General features: G+C 38.6%; 1 protein-coding gene across 3 annotated transcripts in view; it reads right to left on the bottom strand.

The window, feature by feature from the left end:
* Nucleotides 1-6,815: 6,815 nt before the first annotated feature.
* The window catches only part of il1rapl2 (interleukin 1 receptor accessory protein-like 2), a 333,900-nt gene continuing 317,795 nt past the window's right edge, over nt 6,816-22,920 (bottom strand). For 2 of the 3 annotated variants that reach the window (XM_055034309.1, XM_055034310.1), the window contains exons 10-18: nt 18,900-19,040; nt 18,621-18,681; nt 16,655-16,764; nt 12,416-12,561; nt 12,250-12,327; nt 12,052-12,168; nt 11,289-11,411; nt 10,294-10,533; nt 6,816-8,862 (exon numbers count right to left, since the gene is read on the bottom strand). In XM_055034309.1, the coding sequence (XP_054890284.1) occupies nt 8,764-8,862; nt 10,294-10,533; nt 11,289-11,411; nt 12,052-12,168; nt 12,250-12,327; nt 12,416-12,561; nt 16,655-16,764; nt 18,621-18,681; nt 18,900-19,040 (1,115 nt within the window). In that variant the 3' untranslated portion in view covers nt 6,816-8,763. Of the gene's footprint in view, nt 8,863-10,102; nt 10,134-10,293; nt 10,534-11,288; nt 11,412-12,051; nt 12,169-12,249; nt 12,328-12,415; nt 12,562-16,654; nt 16,765-18,620; nt 18,682-18,899; nt 19,041-22,920 lie in introns of all 3 variants that reach the window. The other variant, XM_055034311.1, reaches the window with a different exon arrangement.

The raw sequence follows: 22,920 nt of genomic DNA, 5'->3' as shown, positions 1-22,920 counted from the left end.
ATCTTGATTGAGATCAAATAAATTAGTTAAGAGCCTAGCAGAAGTGAAACATGACCTTAGATCTTAAGGAGTTTTCTTAGTAAATTTGAAGAAAATCTTACCTAAAGGTTTATAATGTGAGCTGTAAGAGATTAAATATGAGAATAAATAAATTGTCTTTGTGCTTGATATGAGTTCCTGTATCAGATCACTTCAGCTGCATTCATGAACGCTGCTTGTTTCGACAACCGTACACCTTTGTGTTTTGTATTTTGTTCTGTTGCTGGTAAGCCATAGAAAGGGGGGGAAAAAAACTATGTATTCCTGTTTGGACATTTGATCAAAAGCAATTGAAATTTATTTCATGTTAAAAGTGATGCTCTTCCGCCCATTTACAGCTTTTGATCATTTTCTAATTGAGGAAGTGAAGATGACCAAAACTGCTAATGGCCGTTATGCTTGACAATTTATTGATTTCATTTTTTACATTTGCCACCCACTTTGCCAACCAACACCATTTTATTTTCTGCTTTGTTGAAATTTGATAATTACATGTATATTGTCTATGAACTCATACATTCTTGGTAAATTTCCACCAAAACTCAAAATCAAAACTCCTAAAACAAAGGAAACTTTTGCACAATTTATCAGGGGATCAGCCTTATCTTAGTTTGATAAGGAATTCAAACCAATTCATTGGTTTGAATTCTGAAATGGCAATTAGAATTTAAAAAAAGGAGAAAAAGCAGTACTCCAAAGAATCCTAAGAATTATTATTTTTCTGGACCTTTCCCCAGAGTTTTTAGTTGCTTTGGCCGTAAATATTAGTGCTTGGTGCAGACGTAATCTTTGTTTTGGGATATTTTATTATGTATTATGATTTTGAAAGCGGCACCTTCATTGAATTCAAAACCTACCAGCCATAATACTTTTACAAGGCTCTGAGAAAACACTTCCAAACCACATGTTCTGCTTAACTTTATATAGCTATATATACACAGAGGCTAAATAATTGTTAGCCTCTGAGTAGTTACACAATTCTAGCTTCCCCAATACAAACTGACACCAACAGGATGTATTCTGAAAGACAAAGGAAACAGTTTGGGTTTATGGCAAAACAGTCGACTCAGAGTTTCTCTAAGAGCTGCTGAAGGCTGTACCACAACTTGACTTCTATATAATTTGATTTTAATCCCAGCAGTGGATCTAGACAACTCTGGACATTCAGTTCTTAGCAGAACTTACTTTTAGAAGACATAAAAGAATGAATCCCCATCCCGTAGCTGACACTGTTCACCCAGCCTGCGGATTAATGAGAGGTCTTGCTTCGCCTCTTACTCTTTGATTGTTCCATTAGACATCAGCTGCTTTGCTGGACCTCATCCAAACCGAACTGCTTAAAGATACTTTACAGGAAGAGGTTATAGAAAGAAGCAGTTAAAGGAAGCAGTTAAGAAGGAACATGAGCTCCTGTATAGATCTGCATATTCCTCTGAATCTCATAACCTTCTGTATGCCTCATTCAGAAGGAAGGTTGTGACACAGAAGAAATTTGACCCAAAGTTGCCCTGACCCAAAGTTTCCTGTGGTGGTCCATCCACAGGAAAAAACCACCACAGGGTCCTTTCCTGTGGATGGAAAGGACCCAAATGCGGAGCGGGAAAATGTGGCATTGCTTTAATAAAGTAATAAAAACGCACAGAAAATGAGGCGCAGAGAGCAGGACAAGGAATGTAGGAGGTTAACGAAGAAGGTAACAGAGGAATTAAGTTTTACACAACAAAAACAAGAGAGCTTAGGAGATGAGGCAAGGCGGGAAAAATTACCCAGGAACCAAATCAACTAATCGGAGAAAATGTGGCACAGCTGTGGCTGGGAGAGAACAAAAGAAAAAAACTAGGGTTTGTGGGAACAGAATAAACACAGACAACTGAACAGGCTTAACACAGCTAGCTAGGTAGCTTAATAGAGTTTGCTAGAGAGAAAGATAGATAGTTGGCAATCATGATAGCTATATTGATAGGTAGAGACAGAAAGCCAGTGACATAGATTGCTTGGTAGATTACTAGATACAATTATATAGCAAGTTAGCTAGCTAATGAAATAGACAGCCAGCCAGATAGCTGATTTTTTTGGCTGCAAAACTGATATAAGAAGTTCATGTGTCATGTGATCAAAAAACAAGTTTTACCCGCTGGTGGAAAAGACCAAGACAACAGGAAGTGGTAAAGAATCATGACACAGCATGTTTTTTAATGACTTATCGTGTGAAAACATTCACCTGTGACTTTAATTTAAATTTTTTTTTTCATGGAAACACTGCAATTGTGAAAGTGTCCCCCACGCCTCCATTAGAATCCTGACAAAGTTTTGCTCATGTCTGTGCAGCAACTACTCAGCATGTTTCAGCCTCAGCGCGTCTGATTTCAACCAATGGCTGATTAACGGGCATTTGCTGACCTGCAGTCATTTGAGTCAGGTGTGCTGAAAGCGGGGAAATTACTAAAACATGCAGAGTCGTGCGTGGCTTGAAGACCAGGGTTGGGAAACACTGCAGCACAGACCGACCATGTTGCCTCTAACCTCCTTTGACAGCACTTCACTCTCACCGACAGCAGTGAGGAGTCAGAACGTCAGAGTCAATGAAACATGAGAACTGAGAGCAAACTGGTTCTGAAAACACGCTGGATTTCACAGGATGACAACATGAGCAGGTCTTTCTGTGGTTTTTATGTGTCAGACTTTCAAATCAAAAAGAATTTGAATTTTTCAATTTCTAAATAAAACCGACACTAGTTATGGCGTGGGAAATTCACCATAAAGACAACAACAAACAGTTTCTCTATCTGTAATATTTGCTGAAGTTTTTGAATCAGAATGCATTTTATTGTCATTTAGGCATTATTCCATCTTAGGTCCTATTGGCATGAGAAGATCTTCAATATTTCCCTTTTCTAGTGTCTCGGAAAACAGATATGGATGGGATGCTATTTGTTACAAGTCACATGTATGTTTCTAATTTGAACCCACCTAATACGATACACAATGGCAACTTTTCACAAACGCCAACTGGCGCAGCTCCCACTCATAGGGTCATATTTTTCCAGCCCAACCAAAATAAAACTTTACAAATTATATTCTTAGATGTTAAATGTTCTTACAGTATTTTGTTAATTGTTGGACCAGAAAAATATTTGTCATTCTTTCAAGCAAAGTAAGTCACAAACTTTAAAATTTGTAATCTAAATATTTAGCTTGCAAATGAAATATTTAGTTAGGAAGCTAAAATATAAATTTTTGAACTAATTATTTCGTTCCCACTAAATGTTTAATTCTGAGCTAAATATTTAGTTTTCAAGCATTTACCTCCACGTTAAATTAACTAAATATTTGGTTCCAAAGTTAATATTTACTTTACAAACAATATAATTTTCAAACTAAATTTTTTAAGTAAATATTTACCCTGACCTAAATATTTCGAATGCTAACTAAATACTTAGTGCTTAGCTGCACATTGACACCTTCCTAAAACAATGACTGAAGTCATTTTTGCCAAAAACTTTGATTTTTTGCTTATAAAGTCTTTTGGCAAATAAGAAGTGGCGGAAGTGGACCATCAAAATAAAAGCTTTATAGAAACTCCTGCCGTTGCCAAGGGTGAATCGCTTAAGTCGTTGCTTATGTAAAAACATATTTTTATTCAATCTTCTCTCAACATGTCCAATGTATTGGCTAAAAACACAGAAAGTGCCATTATAAGAGCAAATGCACCGACGCCATAAACATGAACACTTCCTGTTCATGTTTGATTCGCTCTTGAGTTACTTGAGTTTTTACACAGACAACACACTGACTCATCTTCATATAATAGTTTTCACTTACAAATTAGTAAACAGGGTCTTGGTGTAACTTCTGCTTTTAGGTTGAATCTGTCGGGCCGACAAGACCCAGACATGTTTGTTTCACATGCTTTCCACTTGTAGACTGTTTTTTTTTTTTTTTTTTACAGCTGAATAACTAAAGGCCCCAGACAGCTCTATGTCTCACCACCGTGTTTCCTCCCATTAAAGAGTTCAGAAGCACCAAACTAAATATTGAAAGCTCAAAAAGAGCAAACCTTTAAAAACCAGAGTCTTATCTATAGGACTGACACCTGTTTGTGGTTTGGCCCTCATCACAAATTAATTTCATTTTTATCTCTTTTTACATATTGCAGTTTTTTTAAATAAGTCTCTTCTTAATTTAAATAATTTTGTTATGTTAATTTAATATCACAGTAGTGCTCCATTTACCTTTAATATCCATGGTTTAAATATGTTCCAAAGACACACAGCTTGTCTTGATTCCTTAAAATAACCATATATACCTCAATACAAGAAGATCAAGTAAAATCTAAGACAAAAATGTCTGAATGACTCATTAAAAATATGCCGATTCACAAATAACATTTCATACATTTAGTCATTGGCACATAACACTTCATTAGGACTGCAAGATCTTTTTATTTCTAAGTAAAATTATTTCCATAACCAGCTGCCATGTTCGCCACCTGTTATCTGCTACATCTCTGCCTCACCATCACAGAGGCTGTAACACTTGGTTCAGGATGTCAGATAAGATTTTCAAAGTCTAATCTGACATCAGAGAGAGAAGGAAAGCTTGCTTGCAGAGAGCTCCAGGTCTTAGGAGTTTTCATGTGCAGCTACTGCTTGGAAACGGCAAAGACTTTCATTCAGACATAAACAGCAAAAAATACAGTTAATACTCATGCCATTACTGAATGCATTTTCTATTAATGTGTGCTATGCCTGTCGCTTGATTTTTCTGTTTCTTTGCATGCTGTGAAGCTGCGACCAGAAAATACTTTATTTCTGAAAGAGTCTGCTCCCAATGGAGCTGGCCTTTGAGAATCTGATGCTTGTTACCCAAAAGGGGGATTTTATTTAAAGTTTGCCAGAGCATAAAAAACATTCTACAAATCTTTTTTTTTTTTTTTTGGTGTGAATGCTTTGGGCATTAAGTGGACCCACAAACTGTGGTCTGGTCTTCTTTTGCAGGGGAAAAAACCTTTAGTGAATGACTTACACTGAATGTACAGACAGTCAATCAACACATGTGAGCCCACTGTGCATGAAGTGAACCACACATTAGTGCAACTGCTGAATTCTGCACTTTAACAAACAGAAAGAAAAAGCACTGTTCCATATTCATTACAAATGTGTCCATATTCTACTAATGTCGAAAAAACCCCCACAATGTCACGATTGTGGTGTTTCCACTAAATAATAAATTAAAATCATGCAATAAGTGATTAAAAATAATTGCATCATTCTTCAATCATGATGTTAGCGCTCATCTATCAGAGGTGATGTCAGCATCTTAGTCAGGCTTTGGAGCAACAAGCCCCGCCTACTTGGGAGCGGCTGCGTATGCAGCGTTTTGGGAAAATTGTAGTTGGCCATTTTACAGAAGAGCTTTGGATTCAACACTTTAGAAACGCACACAACGTTTTATGAACTGAGTGATGCTGTGGGAGCTCTGGAGGAACCAGCGAAAACCATCTCATCCTACTGCAAAAATATTCTGGTGTGAATGTGCTGCTAAATGTGTTAATGACTGAAACAACTTACTGTGACAGGAAAACCACTTAACTGCCGTTATCAGTGACCATGCTAACAAGCCTTCACGTCAGACTCTGCTGTAAGAGTGGTCTGTCAGCAGCGGGCAAATGGGCATGATTGACAGCGATAAGACCCTCCCTCCCGCCTCTGATTGGTTATTTCTCATTACCAAAGGGAGAAGATTAGATTTTTTTTTCTCTGTCTCATATTATACTGTCATAACACGGTGACAGTTTAAAAAAAATATGTAAAAACTGACCCGTTTTACAAAAGTTACATACTGCACCTTTGGTGATTCTGTGACCACTTTTTACGTGTGCTGGTTCTGTATAAATACAAACCTGCAACCATCTGTGTGACTCCAGTTATCAGGTGGAGGACAAACTGGAAAAATACAGCAGAGTTCCATGTAAAGTTGTAAATTTTGCTTATTTAATCAGAAAACCAAGACTCCCTGTTTACAACAGGGAAGTGTCCAGTTCCCACTGACCACACGCACCAGACAAAAAAGTAAAAATCTAATCTTTCTCTGGGTATAACCGACTAATAAATGGATGATATTAAAACTTTTCAAAACCTTATATTTGTGTGCCTCCCTCCTAATGCTGCCTTGGGAAACACCATTAAGCTCCTCAGACCAAAAACCATTCTTCACTACTTCACCAACAATACTGAAGCCAGATGCAAAAGCTTTGTGACTTTTCAATACAGACAAGCAGAAGTAGTCTCATCTACTTCTGCTTCTCATAAGTGATAAGAACTATTTTGATCTTACACAGCAGATTGCTCTTTTTACTATATGTAAATTCATGCCTAAAAAGTGGCACGGAAAAGGGATGTATGCACAAAAGTACAGACTTTTTATTCCAAAAAGTCCACCATTATAATATTTAGCTGTTTTAAACCCTCTAAAATGTAATTTTCTCTATAGTTATACTTGTGTGGTTTAATTTCACCATAACTTTTTTTGTTGGCCGTTGGGAGCCGCAGCAAAACTTCCCAAATACTTTATTTGAGATAACATACACAGTGTGAAACCTGGGTCTTATGCTACCAAACAAAACAAAATCTAAAGATCAGTGGTACAACATGACTCAGAAATATTGAGAAATATGAGGCGTTGCTGCAGAGGAAGTTAAAGGGCAGGGAGAGGAGAGGGTTAAAGGAGCTGGGTTTGAAGCAGAGAAACAAGTGAAAGACATCAAAAATTAATAAAACAACTAATGCATTTTTATTTGCTCTCAGTTAAATAATGTCAACAAATATATTCAAAGAATAGTTCAAGAAATGAGCAGAAAGGGAAAAAAAATCCAAACAACTATTATACCGTATATTGCCATCGAATATAACAACTCATAATTATTGTATCAAACATCCTCAAAATGTCCAGAATTTCATTGGTTGTAATAGGACAATGACAGTACCTTTTGTGTGAATTCAAAACATTATCCACATTGCTTAAATATTGCGGTCTAAACTATTTCTTTTAAAGCTCAAAAAGAAGAATGTTTGATTCAGCTTGGAGTTTTCGAGCGGCTTCTGCGGTGGGGCCGCCCTGCCTCCCTTCGGCTGACAGGCGGCGCTAGAGTTTAAAACCTCAGTCCGTCGGTAGGGGGGGGGGATCCATCGACCTCTCCGTTTAAACGAGGAAGAGAACAAAAACGGAACGCCTCTGGAGCACGTGGACGCTAGTGGAAAACCTAGAGAACAAGTCACCGTCATGTTCGGATCTATACAGAAGTAATGGAAACTGTACAGAGATTCTTGTAACGAACGGGCAGTAAAAACAAATCTTTGTGAAAAAAAAACCAGTCAAAGAGGATTAAGCTCGTAAATTAAACATGATCAAATAAATATAAAAGTTTTTATCGGAGGGAAACCTCCTTTTTTCCCTTTTTGTCAGTTTTTAACCATCACGCCATGGCCAGACAGGAAACAGAACATACTGCATCAACACAACAGGTTTGATATAAAAACAAAAACAAAAAAGAGGCTGCAACAAATGATGGTGTCATTTTTCTCTTTTACCTATGTTTATTGGCTTGTCTTCTGGTTTCTAAATGGGTGGGTCATGCAAATAGAGAAGAAGCCAAGTCCGTGATATGATTTAGTTCGGTGGTAATGGATCATCTCCGATTCCGTCTGCTTCCCCGTGTCGACTACATTTGGAGGTTATGGTAGACGGTTACCATCTACCACCAACTGAAAGCTGTTAGCTAACTGAAGGCTAGTTTACAGTTAGCTAACAGGTTTCAGTTAGCCCATTGAAACCTGTTATGATCGTACAACTGAAAGCTAGCTTTCAGTAAGCTGATAGCTATTTATTTGAATAGTTCCTAAGAAAAAAAAATCTGCTATTTTAGTTAATGGTTTACATTGTAAAAAAAAACAAAACAAAAAAACATTTCAAAGTCAACCAGCTCGGTTTCTATGAGCCAAACCAGCTAGCTAGTTATAGTGCTTCAAGAGGTTGACTTGTTGTTTTAAGGTGGAGTATTACAGTAGTCAACAGGTAGGCTGATTTCCCAAGGACTGACCTACATTCAGGAAAAGAATGACAGAATTTGCCGACTGACCCTTCTGTGGAGAGTAGACTCCAAGTCAACCGGTTTCCATAGAAGCTGGTGTGAGAACAATCTGCGATCGAGAAACCTTTTTGTGCTCTAAGATGCAACTTGGTAGCTGCCTGGACAGATAGAATCCCCAGAGCCTGCACATACTAATCATTTAGGGTTCCTGGACCCTGTTCAGTCTTTTCTCGTACTTTCGTCCACACATCTGTCTAAAAACTGCCCAGTGAGGGTCCATGTTGTTGGTCAGTCAGCAGCAGCACTTCCTTTGCAATGGTTGACTTTTTGCTATCCAAGCTGGTGTCAGTCTGCAGCCAGTTCGCTCTCCTCATCATGGAGAGTAATAGTTCTTAGAATTTGTCTTTGTCCAGTACACTTAAGATTCAAGACATGCCTGATCCACCAAGGTTCTTTGTTCATGATGTGGTAAGAAGTGACCCAGTAGCAGTCATCAGGCAGTCTTCGAGGAGCTGTCTAATTCCCAAGTCTGTACAAAGTCAACCCCACCCCCAAACAAAGTCCAGTTGTACAAGCAATCCACCAGAAGGCGTCTGCTCAGTGGTCCATAAACGGGTACTGACTGAGCCATCAGTCTACCAGATGTCAGAGCTTAGTTCTCTGCTGGTGAGCGGTACGAAGGTGCTGTTCAGGTGGAGGTCTGGCTTCTTCCCAAGCGTACTGCTCTGAGACACCTGGCAAACACAGAGCCACAGGTGTCAACAATCCTCTCCTACATATGTCCGAACAAAGCCACAACTCTACGAGACACATTGCTACTGCATGCTAAGTGTCTAATGCCTTATCTACACACAGAGTCTCCAAAAGTATTTATACTTCTCAAACCTTTTCACATTTTGTCACATTTCTTCATCAAACTTCAACATATTTTCTTGGGACTTTATATGGTAGACCAACACAAAGTACTGCATATTTGTGATTGACAAGGATCCAAGATTTGAAATCTTTTACAAATAGAAATTTGAAAAGTGAGGTGTGCATGAATCCTTCCCTAATTAATACTTCAAAGAACTACGTTTAGTTTTAATTACAACTGCAAGGCTTTATGTCTCTACCATATTTGTACATCTCCAACTGTGACATTTTTTGACAATTTGTCTTTGCAATGGAGCTTAAACTCACACAGGTTGGATGTTGGGCATTTCAGAACATATTGTTAGCGTTCAGCATTCTCACCAGGATTCTGATACAGAGCACCAAACTGAACTCTGGTCCATCTACAAATCTTGGTCTCCGTTTGGTAGACGTGAACTCAGGCCTGGTTCGAATGCAAATATGAATGCCAAGTGGAACTGAGACTGTTCCAAAAGCAGGAAGGAGTCTATTGTGCAGGGCATTCTGGGAAAATATAACCAAATATAAACCCCTTAGTCTAGTGCTTATGGGAGAAATGACTATTGGTAAGACAGGAGAGAAATCCTACAACCGCTAAAATCTGAGGCCATTTTTGTTTACGCTTCATAAAGAAAGAAGTTGCGCTCATATCTTCTTCTGAGGTTCTGGTGGTGTTTTCTTCAGTGGTTCTTAATGCAGCGCGGCCACAGGTAAAGGTAGGGAAATAAGTTTTTCAAAGTATTTGGTTTGAGTCTCATGTAATAATAAAGGATTTATGATAATACTATAACTTTTGAAGGCAGTTTGTTTGCGCTGTCTTTATTTAGGGTTAAAACTTGTCAGACATTTTAGAATCTTAAATGTAAATAAAAAATAAAAAAACATATATAAGGTCACAATTATATATGTATGTTAAAGTTTGGGGTAGTAACTTGACAAAATGTGGAAAAGTTTGAGGGCTATGAAGCCTGCTGTTTATCATCATACCGTCCCAATTTCTACTTTAAGAATAAACACATATTCTAGTGTTACACAAAACGAAACAATGTTTCTTTTATCTTCTCTTTTATCCAAACAGACCTCTTGTTCCCCAGTGAACTGCTCTGAACCCCTGGGGAGAAAAGAGGGCTTTTATTTTTATTTGCTTTCAACTCCGAGGACACGCAACCACATAACAGTATGGATCATTACAAAAGGATACTCTGTGCAGATGGTGGATGTTATGAGGCTGTCTAGGAATGAGAAAAACAGGAAGACACATGTTCCCTCACCTGGCCATTCAGCAGCGTCATGGGGATGTTGCAATAGACATGGCGCCCCCCGGGGCCCAGGGTGGAGAACTGCACCGTGGAGGGAGGCGGGAGCGGGGGCGACATGGAAGAAGGCTGTGGGGGAAGCTGGAACTCGTAGCTGCGGCAGAAGTGCCGCATTTGTGCCGCTGTAGCAGTGTGACCCCCTCCCAGTGGCAAGGTCATCTGGTTGTAGTCGGGGATCTCCGTTGCCAAGGCAACCTGTGAGTTAAAAAAAGAAGAAAAAAGAAATGTAGTTGATTTTCCAGAAGGTTGTCATAATGTTTAGATTTTCACACTTCCTCTTGGGATTAGTTATGAAAACAAGCCATCTGGAAAACAGAGAGCAAAATAAGGAAAATTTGGAATCACAATTGGGAAAAAAATGACCCTTTGTTATCTTAAAACATTTAAAAACAAGGAAGAGGAAAGATACAGCAGATGAGCTGTGTGGCGCAATTCTACACCACAGAATAGGAAAAACATTTCAGTAAGATAATTCAATATAAAAGCGTCACCTATATCTTGTATTGTTATCTGAGACTAATTATATTTTTGTCATCAGTTTGTTGCATCCTGTTGCTGCTGTTATTTTTGGCTTGAATTAGTCATTTTTTTCTGAGTTGCCACTTCCACAGAATGTGTTTGACTGATTGTTAAAGATACGTTTCTCACATTTTGACATAGCGTGCCTATTAAAGTGTTCACTCTGTTGGATGTTTGTATTGCCCTTACAAATCAATCATGATGAACAAAATGTGAATTTTGAACAGAAAATAAATAATTTGAGTGAAAACTGATTTCTGCAAAAATAATAGTGACAGATCAAATAAAATACGCGACACCTTAGAGATTTTTTTGTATCCATCCCCTGACTTCTAGTAGAGTTCAAAGTGTTGCTTGAGTCAGAGCATTAGATACACCTATTGTAGTTGAATGCGTGCCAACAGTTGGAATTGGCGTCCGCATTCACTAACCTGATGATGGCCATGGCGATTCTCATTGGGGGGGGCTAGTGAGGCAGAGGTGGTCGTCATGGCGATGGTGGAGACAGTTGTCTGCAGGTCGCCAAAGAGGCCCTGTTCACCGGAGTCCATCACCTGTAAACGAGAAAGAGTTTTCTTTTTTCTTGATCAGAATCTACCATCTTAGATTAAAACCAATACGGTGGGCAATACGGACTATAAGTTTCATCATGATATTTTGTGATGCCATTGTGATGATGATAAGTGACACTAAGAACAGTTTATTCCATCTTTTTAGGTGTTTTGCTGTGACTGTGTCTCACAGAAATTATAGTCTCGCAAATACAAATAATGCTCATGAATAACATTCAATCGGTAATGAAATATCTTAGGACACCAGGCATGTAAACAAGTGTGATTTATATCACTAAGCTGCACACAGTAACTGTGTTTTCAGATTTATTGATGCTTTTATTGAATAAACAGTGGAGAAAACATTCAATCCCAAAAGACTGATTGCTTAACTATTGAGTGTGTTTAAACTGCATTAAATTCAATTTTTCATGACGACTATGAACCAAATTCTCATAAGAAATTAATCGCGATACGTGGTAATCGATATGATAAATGCCCACTCATTGTATGAATAATTGCAGACTTGAATATGTCAGTGTTCCCAACAAAGATCCTAACAGTGCAGAATTGTACATTTTTAAAGCTCCTAATGCATGTTTTACGACAAAATGTCAGAAACATGGTTTAGTTTTTATTGTACCTGACGTCTGGACAGAGTCTCTCTGCGTTTAGCCGGCATCTCATAGACCACCTGCTTCCAAAACTTGGAGGACAGCTCGTTGCTCTTTGGACCCCTCCACTTGATAACAGATAAGACCTTCCGAGAAGAACAGCAAACGTTAGCGCTGGTGTCACTTCCGTATCTCCTTTCCTGCATCGAATGCAATGATCCCCGTACCTTGATCGTATGCTTCAGTGCATCCACCTCTTGGTAGTTCATGACATTCTTCAAGTTTGCGCACTCTATCATGATCACCTAGGCAAACGGTGATGAGGGAAGAAAAATGTAGGACCTTCTTAACACTTGAATCAAACAAGACAGGACGCGCCAGATTGAACCCCACCTTGATCTCTCCTGTAACCAGCATGGAGTGAAGACGGGTCTCTATCTGGAAGATGCTCCAGCCTCTTTTGGCAACAAATTCTGGAGTCAAAACAATGATCAAACGTCTGCTTTGCTCCACGCTGCGCGCCAAGTCCTCAATGTAGGCTGATGGAGAGAGACAGAGAGAGAGAGGAGTGTTTATGTGGCCCAACAATAACGATCCATAAGGAATAATTTTGGCTGTAATATAACCCATTAATTTACATAGATTAACAAGAAGAGTGTGGACTGTTTTGGTCAACCGCAACCTTTGTGACATCGGAGTCCTCCTTTATGTAGCCACTAGTTCCAACAATATGACATGTACTTTTGTGATTTTATGATGTAAAACACTTCAAACTGCCTTGTTGCTGAAATGTGTCATACAAATAAGCTTGATTGATTGATTGAGTGATGTACAAAGATTTTTGAACCTAAGTCAGTATCATTGATAGAGTCCTGTGCATCTGCGAGACATTCTGACACAACCGCTCTTTGATCGACTTCTTTATCAGCTGATAATCTCAACCACTAGGGGGCATACTAGATGATTTGATACTAACAGACCTCTTGATTTTTGATTCAGAATCAGATGTTTCACAGTGTCAAATCATGACAGAATAAGGTTTAGCAACTATTTAGCAGACAATTCAATGAATCAAACTTTTGGTCTCATTTGATCGACTGCGACATCGATGAATAAACTCCACATTGCATCGAGGTTCAATGTAGGACGAACTGGCTTAGAGGATGCTTGGCCCTTACTATGGGTGTGAAATACGCGGCCATAAGTGACTTGCCTTATCGTGACCCATCTAGCCAATGAAGTCATCATGCTCTATCACTGAGTCATTTGAGTATTCTGGAAGATCCAGTGTGCTTCGTGTAGAGGGCCTGGGCCCTTGGCTATTGAGAAATGATTGCTTCCTGGAGGTGTGGGTTTTTTATTTAAAGATCAGAGCACTCCTTATGAATCCCCTCCTGAAGCATCATATTTTATTGCTTGCTTTCCTCCCACGGCCTGATTTCTACAGGACATCCACCGTAGGTAGTGGATGACTGAGTAACTGACATGGTGATGACGTGGCAGAACCCCTTGTGACAGACGTTTGGACCGACACAAAACAGGAAGTGGTTTCTCAGCATTTTGCTGATGGAAAACATATTGGTCAGGGGCTGAAGGTGAAACAGAAATACAGTTATTCCTGTTTACGCCTCATTTCCAGTTAGTTGTTTGCGGCGTTCTCCGTGTCGGTTTTTGCAACACGTGACGCAAAAATTGCTTATTGTTTGTCTTTGTGCGTCCGTGAACAACAGATCTCTGCATCGCTCCCTGCTCCTCTGTCATGTCTTCACCTGCTAACTGTATTAATGACAGAGACTCTCCAAATACACATTGCAATTTCACGCTCAATTTGAGAGGCACAAATAGTACAGAACATCCCCAAACTCAGCCTGTTTCTTCCCTGCCTCTGACGCGCCTCTCCCATCGCTCGTTTAATCTCTCTCTCTCTCCTCCCTCCACTCCTCTCACCCTTCACCCCCACTTCCCCTTTTCCTCATCTCCGTTTGTGAGGATTATGTTAATCAATTAATAAAACAGCACAGACCAGTGACCATGCCGCCACCTCTTTTCGCTCTCGTTATTTATTTTCGCGCTCTCGTGTTCGTTCCGAGGCGCTAAGTGGGCTGGATAATTGAATGGTGTGTTTAAGGTCTGCTCTGCCGCCGGCTTTGGAAGAAACACTCGGAAAAAAAATGAAAGGAAAAAAAGGCGCATCGCTCTTTCTTGGTCGGTGTTGCACTCATGCTCTCGGTTCCTCTCGATGTGTGTGTGTCTTTATGAACAGCAGACATTTGTTTCAGGGATGTTTTTAGGGCAGCAGTGAAACCTCAGACTGTTTTCATGACTTTTTTTTTTTTCTTAGAAACCTAGATTCAGCCAATCGCAAACTATGTGGGGCAACATTATTCGTCAAGAGCCATATTTAAGTGGCAATATATGTTTATTTGTAAACCAATAGTAAAACCAGGGAAAAGGGTTTTTACTATGTTACTTAGAGGTTATGAATTAATTTTTTTTAAACTTTCAAAACATAAGCTAATAATTTGACTTAAAGTAATGGCACATTCACTATTTTATTTTGTAAAGTTTAAACCACATGTTTACATGCACTGAATAAAAATATACAGACCTTTTCACTCAGGATCATCACTGCTCTTCCTAGTTGATAAATAGAATCGTTTCGGGGATTATTACTCTTAAACGTCTTTCTTAAAATTCAAAAGCTTATAATTAACACCAAAATATAAAAACATTTCCTCAATGCAGATTTCCTCTCATTTTTTCCAGACTAAGTTTCAAGATCAACACGTCAAGATTAATTCACGCCTGTTGTGAATTAAATGCATGGAAATGAATATTTTTGTATTTAAAGCATTTCTTACAACTAAGAAGCATCAGTAAGTATTTGTTTCAAAATTTAAACTCTTTTTGAAAATCGGTTTTGGAGGTTTAGACCCATTAGAGCTTTTAAAGTGGATTCGTCTTTGTTTTCTCATTATTGTATAGAATAAACATTTTATTCCTTTCTCCATTTGTGTCCAACGCATTCTGTCATTCCTCTCTGTTTTATGAGCAACTCTAAGTCAGAGGTGACGTGTCTTTGAGTCCCAGTCAGACATTATGATCCCTGCAGCATAGCTGAGGTTTATCTTATGGAAACAAACTGAGCTCTAATAATATAAAGGAATCACGTTGACATGAGACTTTGGATAAAAGTGTCTGTTTATATTCATCAGTACAGTGTGAAAATGTTCAAATCTTCTCGTCTTTACTCCTCTTCTCTCACTTAGTTACTTTCAAGGCTAGATATTTTCCACACACTGATGTTATTGAAGCAGTTGAAAAACTGCATTAATTTATTATATTGGATCACATGAAGCTTGTAAAGTTTTTATTTATGCTTTCTGGCATTTTTGTCAGTTTTACACAATTTCCAATCTAAGCCACTTTCATACAGTTTTCCTTTGCCTAGACCAAGATAAATCTATAGCACAGCTACAAATATTTGAATAAGGCCTAAGTGTAACTTCATCATTAAAATCAGGTGTAGTTGGTCACCTGGATGTGTGTTTTCATGATATTTGAGAAACGATTGCTTCCTGGATGCATGGATTCTCAGGTTTTACATTTTACCCTGTTGCTAACATTTGGTCGTGCGTAATTTGCTGGTTCAATGCTATTAAGCTTAACAGAAGTTGCCTGTGCTATAAACAACCATCCTCCACTGCGAAGAGAGAAGAAAGGAACTGAAAAAGATGGCCGTTAATGTCAAATTTAATATTCGGAAGTGTGGCCAACGCGATATGAACGGCTTCATTCACTTCCTCCGCTGCTAGTGCTACAACTACAGGCAGATCACGATTCTAAAACAAGCAAGCAAACAAAAAAGAAACCTCTATGTCATCATTTGCAACTCCTCTTCCTTTTTGCTGATTGGTAGAAATTCCACCAAAGACAATCCACTTCAATGGGAGGAATTCTCAGACGAGCAGAGAAAGGAAAGGAGAATCTAGCGGATTGGCGTAGAAAATGACCACCATACCAACACTAACAATAACAGATCTATCAAGATAATCAGACAATGAAACTAACGCAGTACAAACTCAGTTCAACTGAGATGCCAATAATAGCAGCATGTTTTAAAAACAAACCAGTCGGACATTTTGGGTTTTATTTCATTTACACTGGACTTCATAGAACTAACAAGAGCAAATCACTCACAATTACATTATATACATATATATATGCAAGTGTTTTGCAAATGTTTGCGGCCTTTCTGAATGTGTGTGAATGATTCGCAGTCCTGTGTAGACTCTGTAGCCTGTACAGACGTGACCTCAGAAGTCACAGACAAATCTTGTGAATGTTAGCTTCTGATTGAAAGTGAGATTGAGCTTCATTTAAGTAGGAAAACTACTGCATATGTTTCTTTGTGTGTACGTGATGTACACCTGAGAGCCGACAGAGACAGATTAGTTCAGCAGTAAGTGTGCTGTGATGAAGCTCTGCACACATTTTTATTTATTCTGACAGACTGATGAATTCTGGGGATTGGGGATTACAGTGACCTATAGAGAGAGAGAGTGTGATGGTGTGTGTTGGTGTGTCTGTGTGTGTGAGAGAGAGGAGGTTGATAAATGGAATGATACTTACTACTGCTGGGTATTAAATCTCTGTCTGGTATAAATAGTTTGTATCCGTAATGCTTTTCAAGAACATCCGGCAGAATCTCCAGAGCGAAGGTCTCCTCGTCGCTGCTCGTCCTGTCAGGAGAGAAAAACGGAGGAAAAATTATTCCAGACTCTGAAATATGAAGCATGAAGGCCACTTCTCATGGCTGCTCTTATTTAAAAGGCTACTTCACATGTTTGGGACTGGGGTTCAGCTGAGAAAATGTGACAGGCAGTGTCTAAAAGAGGTGTAGAAAAACGTGTCTATATAGAGTCGCAATTTCTAGTCTTGGGAATTCTGAATCAGTTCAAAATGCTCAACATTTCTATTTTTTTGGAGAAAATAATATTTTTACTTTTTTTTAATTTAAGAAAAAGCCAAGCAGCTAAGCTAACCTAAAAAATTTATGGACAAAACTATTTTTGTTTAAAAATAAAATGATGGAATTTGATACAGTATAAGGCTGTATGTACTTGTATATAATTTTTCTATATGTCTGCAGTGTTTTTTCCTCCTGTCAGTCATGTCATTTAAGCAAACAGAATCTCTGGACCCATTGAATCGTATAATTGGTTTCTGAATTAAAAGTCATTTCTGAATCAGAAATCTTTTCTGAACAGAATCCTGACCCTAAAAACTGAGTTGAATTTAGATGTTTAACTAATTCAAATATTGTATTTATTTCCATCAGATAGCTGTGGTAGTTTGGGTAGATTGGTTTTGGTAATAGAAACCTGAATTTCTTAATATAAGGTGAAACTCTTAGTTTATGTTATGTGTAAAAGATTCAAGGTGAAGATTACAAAGAGGACTGAGAGAAAGCCTGGTGGTGGCAGCATCATGCTGTGGGGCTGTTTTACTGCCAGAGGTGCTGGGGCCCATTCTATTCAGGTAGTTTTAGAGAAGCTAAACCTGGTTGTTTCAACAGAAAAAATGGGACCAAAACATCATGTTTAATGTTTAAAGCAGGCCGGACTGGCCTTCACAAATTCCTGACATCAAGTCTATTGAAAATCTGCAGCGCATGCTGAAAGGTTGGAGTCTAAAAATTGACTAAAATAAGCTTAACAAAATTCGGAGGTGGTCAAATATTCAAGCGCTGGGGATGTGTGTGTATGATTGAGGCTGCGGCTATCGTCTTGAGCCGTTATGGATGAGTGAAAATCCATAAAGAGTTCAAACTTTTGCATCAAATCCTTTTGAATAATCATCCCAGATGCTTGGTGAATGATCGCTTCACCCCTCAAAAAGAGTTCAAATAAACACCCAAAATGACATGGTAAACTTCTGACTGTGAGCTCCAGAGCTGATGGGCTTTAAGAAACATTTATTTAGCAAATTTTTATTCCCCACCATCAAAAGCACATTAGTTCTCCTTACTTAAAAAAACATGTGCAAACACGTTGCCTCACTGATTTTTACAGTTGTCATTGAATTAACTGATAATTAACATTATCTTGTACAATTTTGGTGAGTGTGACTTAAGTTAACTTAATAAATATGAATAATATGTAATTACTGAAACAACGCAAAGGTTACTTTTTGTACATGTAATAAACTCCCAATCTTTGTGAAAATTTTTTTTTTTTGATAACTTGAAACTACTTTTATAAAAAGAAAGCTTCTGGATTGGAACTGCTCCTGACTTCTTCATTGATTTCTTACTCAGACTTGTAGTTAGCTATCCGTTTCTCAGTAAAACTAACAGAGTGCGGTTTGTCGAGAAAATCAACATACAACTCACTCATGATGCAATTTCATGTATGCAAAAAAAAAAGCAGCGCTAAGAGCTTTACTGCTCTGAAAATAGACCCATTCTTAACATTATTTGAAGTGAACAAGGTTCATTTGTACCTCAAAATGCCTATAAGTAGGTTAAGGAAAGCTAAATCCACTTAATTTATTTGATTAAAGTGGACACTGTTTAAATTAAATGTATCAGTCTGACCTGCCCAAAGAGTCCAGGTCAACCTTAGTATAGGACAGGTAGGCGTCGTACTCCTTGTTGTCTGGGGAGAGAAAAGAAAACAGATGATGAAGACAAACTGCACAAACTCAAACCCATCACAAATGTACGCACAATTTTGTCATAAGCGGCATATATACAGCTTCTGGCTACTGCTTTAGCATTTCTCTTAGAGAAGAATGCTGACTCGGTTATCCACAGGTCAAGCGTTTCCCGCCAAATACCATGAAGAATCCCCCGGAGGAATGCCGAGCGGCTCACCGTCTTCAGTCTCGTCGCTCCCGAAGTGTCTCCGGTAGCAGAGCATAATCTCCAGGTTGTAGCACTTATAAAGCGCGGTTAGGATCCCCAGCAGCAGCAGGATGACCCCAAGGCCGCCCGCCAGCTCCAGGCGATACATATCTGCCAGAGATACGGCGGGGAGAGAACGCACAACCCATGAGATCCTTATCGACTAACAGTCTGAGGAATTCCAGCTGCAGTGGGAGGTAAATACAGGTAAAAGCTTTTATTTTTGTGTTCTCTGACTTTACTTTGCTTTGTCCTTCTTCACTACTCCGCTAACACCTGAGGGTATCTACGGCAACCTGACTTCCAGAAACAGATAAGCAGGAGCATCAGTTCCCTTCAGAGTTGAGTTGCCCTTTTTCTAAGCAGAATCTCCTTCAGTGGCAAAAAAAAGAGGAAAAAAAAAAAACAGAATCTGATAATAATGGCTTTTCAGTTGGGATGATTATTTTTTTTGATGAGTCACAGCAGCCGCTAGAAGCATCATTCAGAGACCGCCAATCATTCCTATGGGTGCAGCACAGATAAAAGGAGCTGTGTGACTAAGCAGAAAACTCCATGGAGAAAGCAGACAGGTTGTTAAGCTCGGGTCAAATCAGCTAGCAGCTAACGACTGCTGTCTATTATGGATATTTGTGTCTTTCATAAGAGTGATTCAGTTTGAATGTTCATGATGAAAGACGAAATGAACAACCCACTTAATGCTTTAAATGGAGGTCAGAGAAGGCAGACCTTGATGGCTGCATGAGAGGAAATGAGTTTGAGTCAGGAAAGGCTTTAAAAAGAATCTGATAAAGATAAAGCTAGGTGTACAGCTCTGCTTCGCTCGAAGAGATGACTATCATTCCTGAAAGGAAGTGGTGATGCTAGTGACATACGCACCGTCGCTGCTTAATTTTATCTGAATGTTTTACTTTGTCGGTTTTTATTTGAAGTTACTTCCTATTTGACACGAGTATTGAATTGTAAAACCCTTAGATCAGTGGTACCTGAACGTTTTTTCAGTGTGGGAGCGAAAAGTATTTAGATTTTTTAGGTTCACCTGAGCAACAGCAAACTAAACACACATTATTTTAATAAAACAGAATGATTTCTGTACATATATATATATATATATATAAATTTTTATAGCAACTGAAGGTAACATATTTAGTTGATTGTGCCATACTATGATACTATGTGCCTAGAAAATACTTAAGAGTCTGAGGCATTTACCATTGGACAAACCAGCTGTTCATGATCTTTTTCTTGATTTCCTTTATGTCTTTTCAGCAAGAACGAACCGTGACTCTCTCACTTGACTTTGTCAAGTTAATAAATAGTCCTAATTGTTTTTCTAGTTTGCATAACCAGATTTAGAATAATCCAAATAGCACAGTGTGACATGATCAAGTCTCACATATTTTCTGATATTGCACAGTTTGCATTGAAGTTTAGATTTAGTGTTACAGCTCAGTCTGTTAGAGCTTCTCTAACAAACACTTGAAGTTGACATGATGTTTTGGGTCACAGTGTTTCTCTATAGGAACAGTCACTTTGCGTGTCCTATTGTGTGTTTCATCTGCAGTGCATACATACTGAATCGTTTTCCCTGTTTGCTTCGGTTGGGTTGAGTGTTGACACCGACATGTTTGCTTCGTGAAACCATTCAAACTATTTTGTGTTTCACAAAACCAAAGATTAAGAGAAAAAAAACCCCACAAACAACTCCTGCTGTATTAGAAAACGCCACGCCTTATGGGATCACGTCGACATGTCAGACACAATCTCAGATGCAGTGCGTGTGTGTGTGTGTGTGTGTGTGTGTGTGTGTGTGTGTGTGTGTGAATGAATGATAGTGCCTTCATAGGCAATATGAGTGTATGGGAGATTAATGGAACATGGCTGGTGAATGACACCCTGGGAAATATGATCCATTTGTGCCTCCCTCTCCACCACCACATCATCCGACACAAATACACACACACACACACACACACACACACACACACACACACACACACACACACACACACACACACACACACACACACACACACACACACACACACACACACACGTAAACACACGCTGGGTCATCTCTTCCCCAACTTCTCCTGGAAGCACTTCATTCCATGACCACTGTTTATTGATTTTTTCCAGTCACGGCGAGGAATTTTGCTCCAAATCCACATTTCAGAGTGCAGCTGGGACTTTTCTTTAACGCAGTACGAGACACTGATATGTTTCCAATGACATAAGGCGCACGCTCAAAGCTAATGTGTCAGCATGGACGGACAATACTGAATAATAATAACAAGGTTCCATCAGACACTCATGTTGCAGTTGAATATTTATTTTTAAAATGTCAAATTGCTCGATTCTATGCTTACTTTTCTGACTTCTTTAGGAGAACTATTCTTTGAAAAAGCATTCGCACTGTAAAAACAAAATCTTACCAAATATTCTGGTCTATGTTCTAGTGCTGATTTCTTAGATTACTTGAAATAAGACAAAGGCAACTGTTCAGCAGGATATTGGAGCTTGTTTTATGAAAATAATTTCTTAATATTAACCAAAAAGCTCTTGTTCCACTGGGTGATTATTTTGCTTGTTACATGTGAAAAATGTCTTGTTTTGAATGAAATGATCTGCCAGTGGAACTAGACCTTTTCCATCAATATTAAGGAATTATGTTCTTAAAGCAGGCTCACATATATTGCTAAAAAGTTACTTAGAAATTAATCTTGCCTTATTGCAGGTGCAGGAAGATATTTGCACCAGCAACTACACCAAATACACACGGCAAGATTTTATCCTTGCAGATTTCTTCACATTTTTGCTCCTTTTTTATTCCTAAATGTTTCAGATCAACAAGCAAATGTCAATATCATCCATTATCTTCCACATAATCCAGAGTCAGGTTGAGTTTGAACAACCTGACGTTTTTAGGGGCTAATGCACAAAAATGTAATTAACTTTCAGACATGCATCGGTTCAAAAACGAGTTCAAACAGCAGTTTTCTACTATTTCAGTTTTGGAGTGACCTCGAACGTTTATAAGCATGACTAACAAGCCAATTAAACACAGGAATAATCATGTCAAAAATTCTAACACCCCAATAGCCATTGTGCCATTTTTTTTTTTTTGCGTGGCTTATGTGGAAAATATGGAAATAGCAATCATTTTTCAGCTTAATGTCATATCTTGAGACTTTTATATGACTCTGCTTAGAATTTTATGACCCACACAGGAGTTCTTCAAGAGCCAGAGTCAGTGGTGTGTGTGTGTGTGGGGGTGTGTGTGTGCGTGTGTGTGTGTGTGAGAGCTGTAGCCTAATCATTAGGAAAGAAGCAGTACATCCTGAACAGGTTTCCAGGTTTCATTGAAACAAATTAAACAATCAGACACACACACACGCCTGTGGATGGTTTTTGAATCTCCAATAAGCTCCGTGCATCTGAACTGTAATATGACATCATAGCGCAAAAAGATAACAAAAAGATTGAAAGAGAAAATAAATACAGATTCATACACAAAGTAGAGAAAGCAACATTTTTGACAAGGAACAAGTTGTTTTTAGGTGAACAGGTTTTCTTTACAGGTTGGCAGTTTGTGTTTGTCAGACATCAATGTGACCTCACGGCACCAAATTACTCAAGTAATTTCATTTTCTTTTGTTTTGTGAACCCAGAGCCGCTGCTTGTGTGTTTTATTCTTGCTCACCACTTAATATAAAGCCACATTTGCTGTTTGACAGAGAGACAAATACATTTACACTGAAGACTGAAAATCTTCATGTTGCTTGTGTCAGTATAGGTGCAATTTGGAGGAGTGTGCGATTCTTTACAGCTGAGAGCCATATCACTGTTATCGGTTCAACAAAAGTGTTTGCTGTTGTAAAATACAGAGTTAAGTTTCTGTATTTAAACAAATGACGGACTTAAAACAGAAGAGAAAGCCAGTCTGATAACATGGCTACATTAGCTTTATTAAAAAGCTTTAGTTAACAAG

The sequence above is a fragment of the Poeciliopsis prolifica genome, unplaced genomic scaffold (assembly GCF_027474105.1).
Source record: "Poeciliopsis prolifica strain line A6 unplaced genomic scaffold, Auburn_PproV2 SCAFFOLD009, whole genome shotgun sequence".
Lineage (NCBI taxonomy): Eukaryota > Metazoa > Chordata > Actinopteri > Cyprinodontiformes > Poeciliidae > Poeciliopsis > Poeciliopsis prolifica.
Note: the sequence above shows the minus strand (reverse complement) of the source record. Positions and strands in the feature narration are given on the sequence as shown.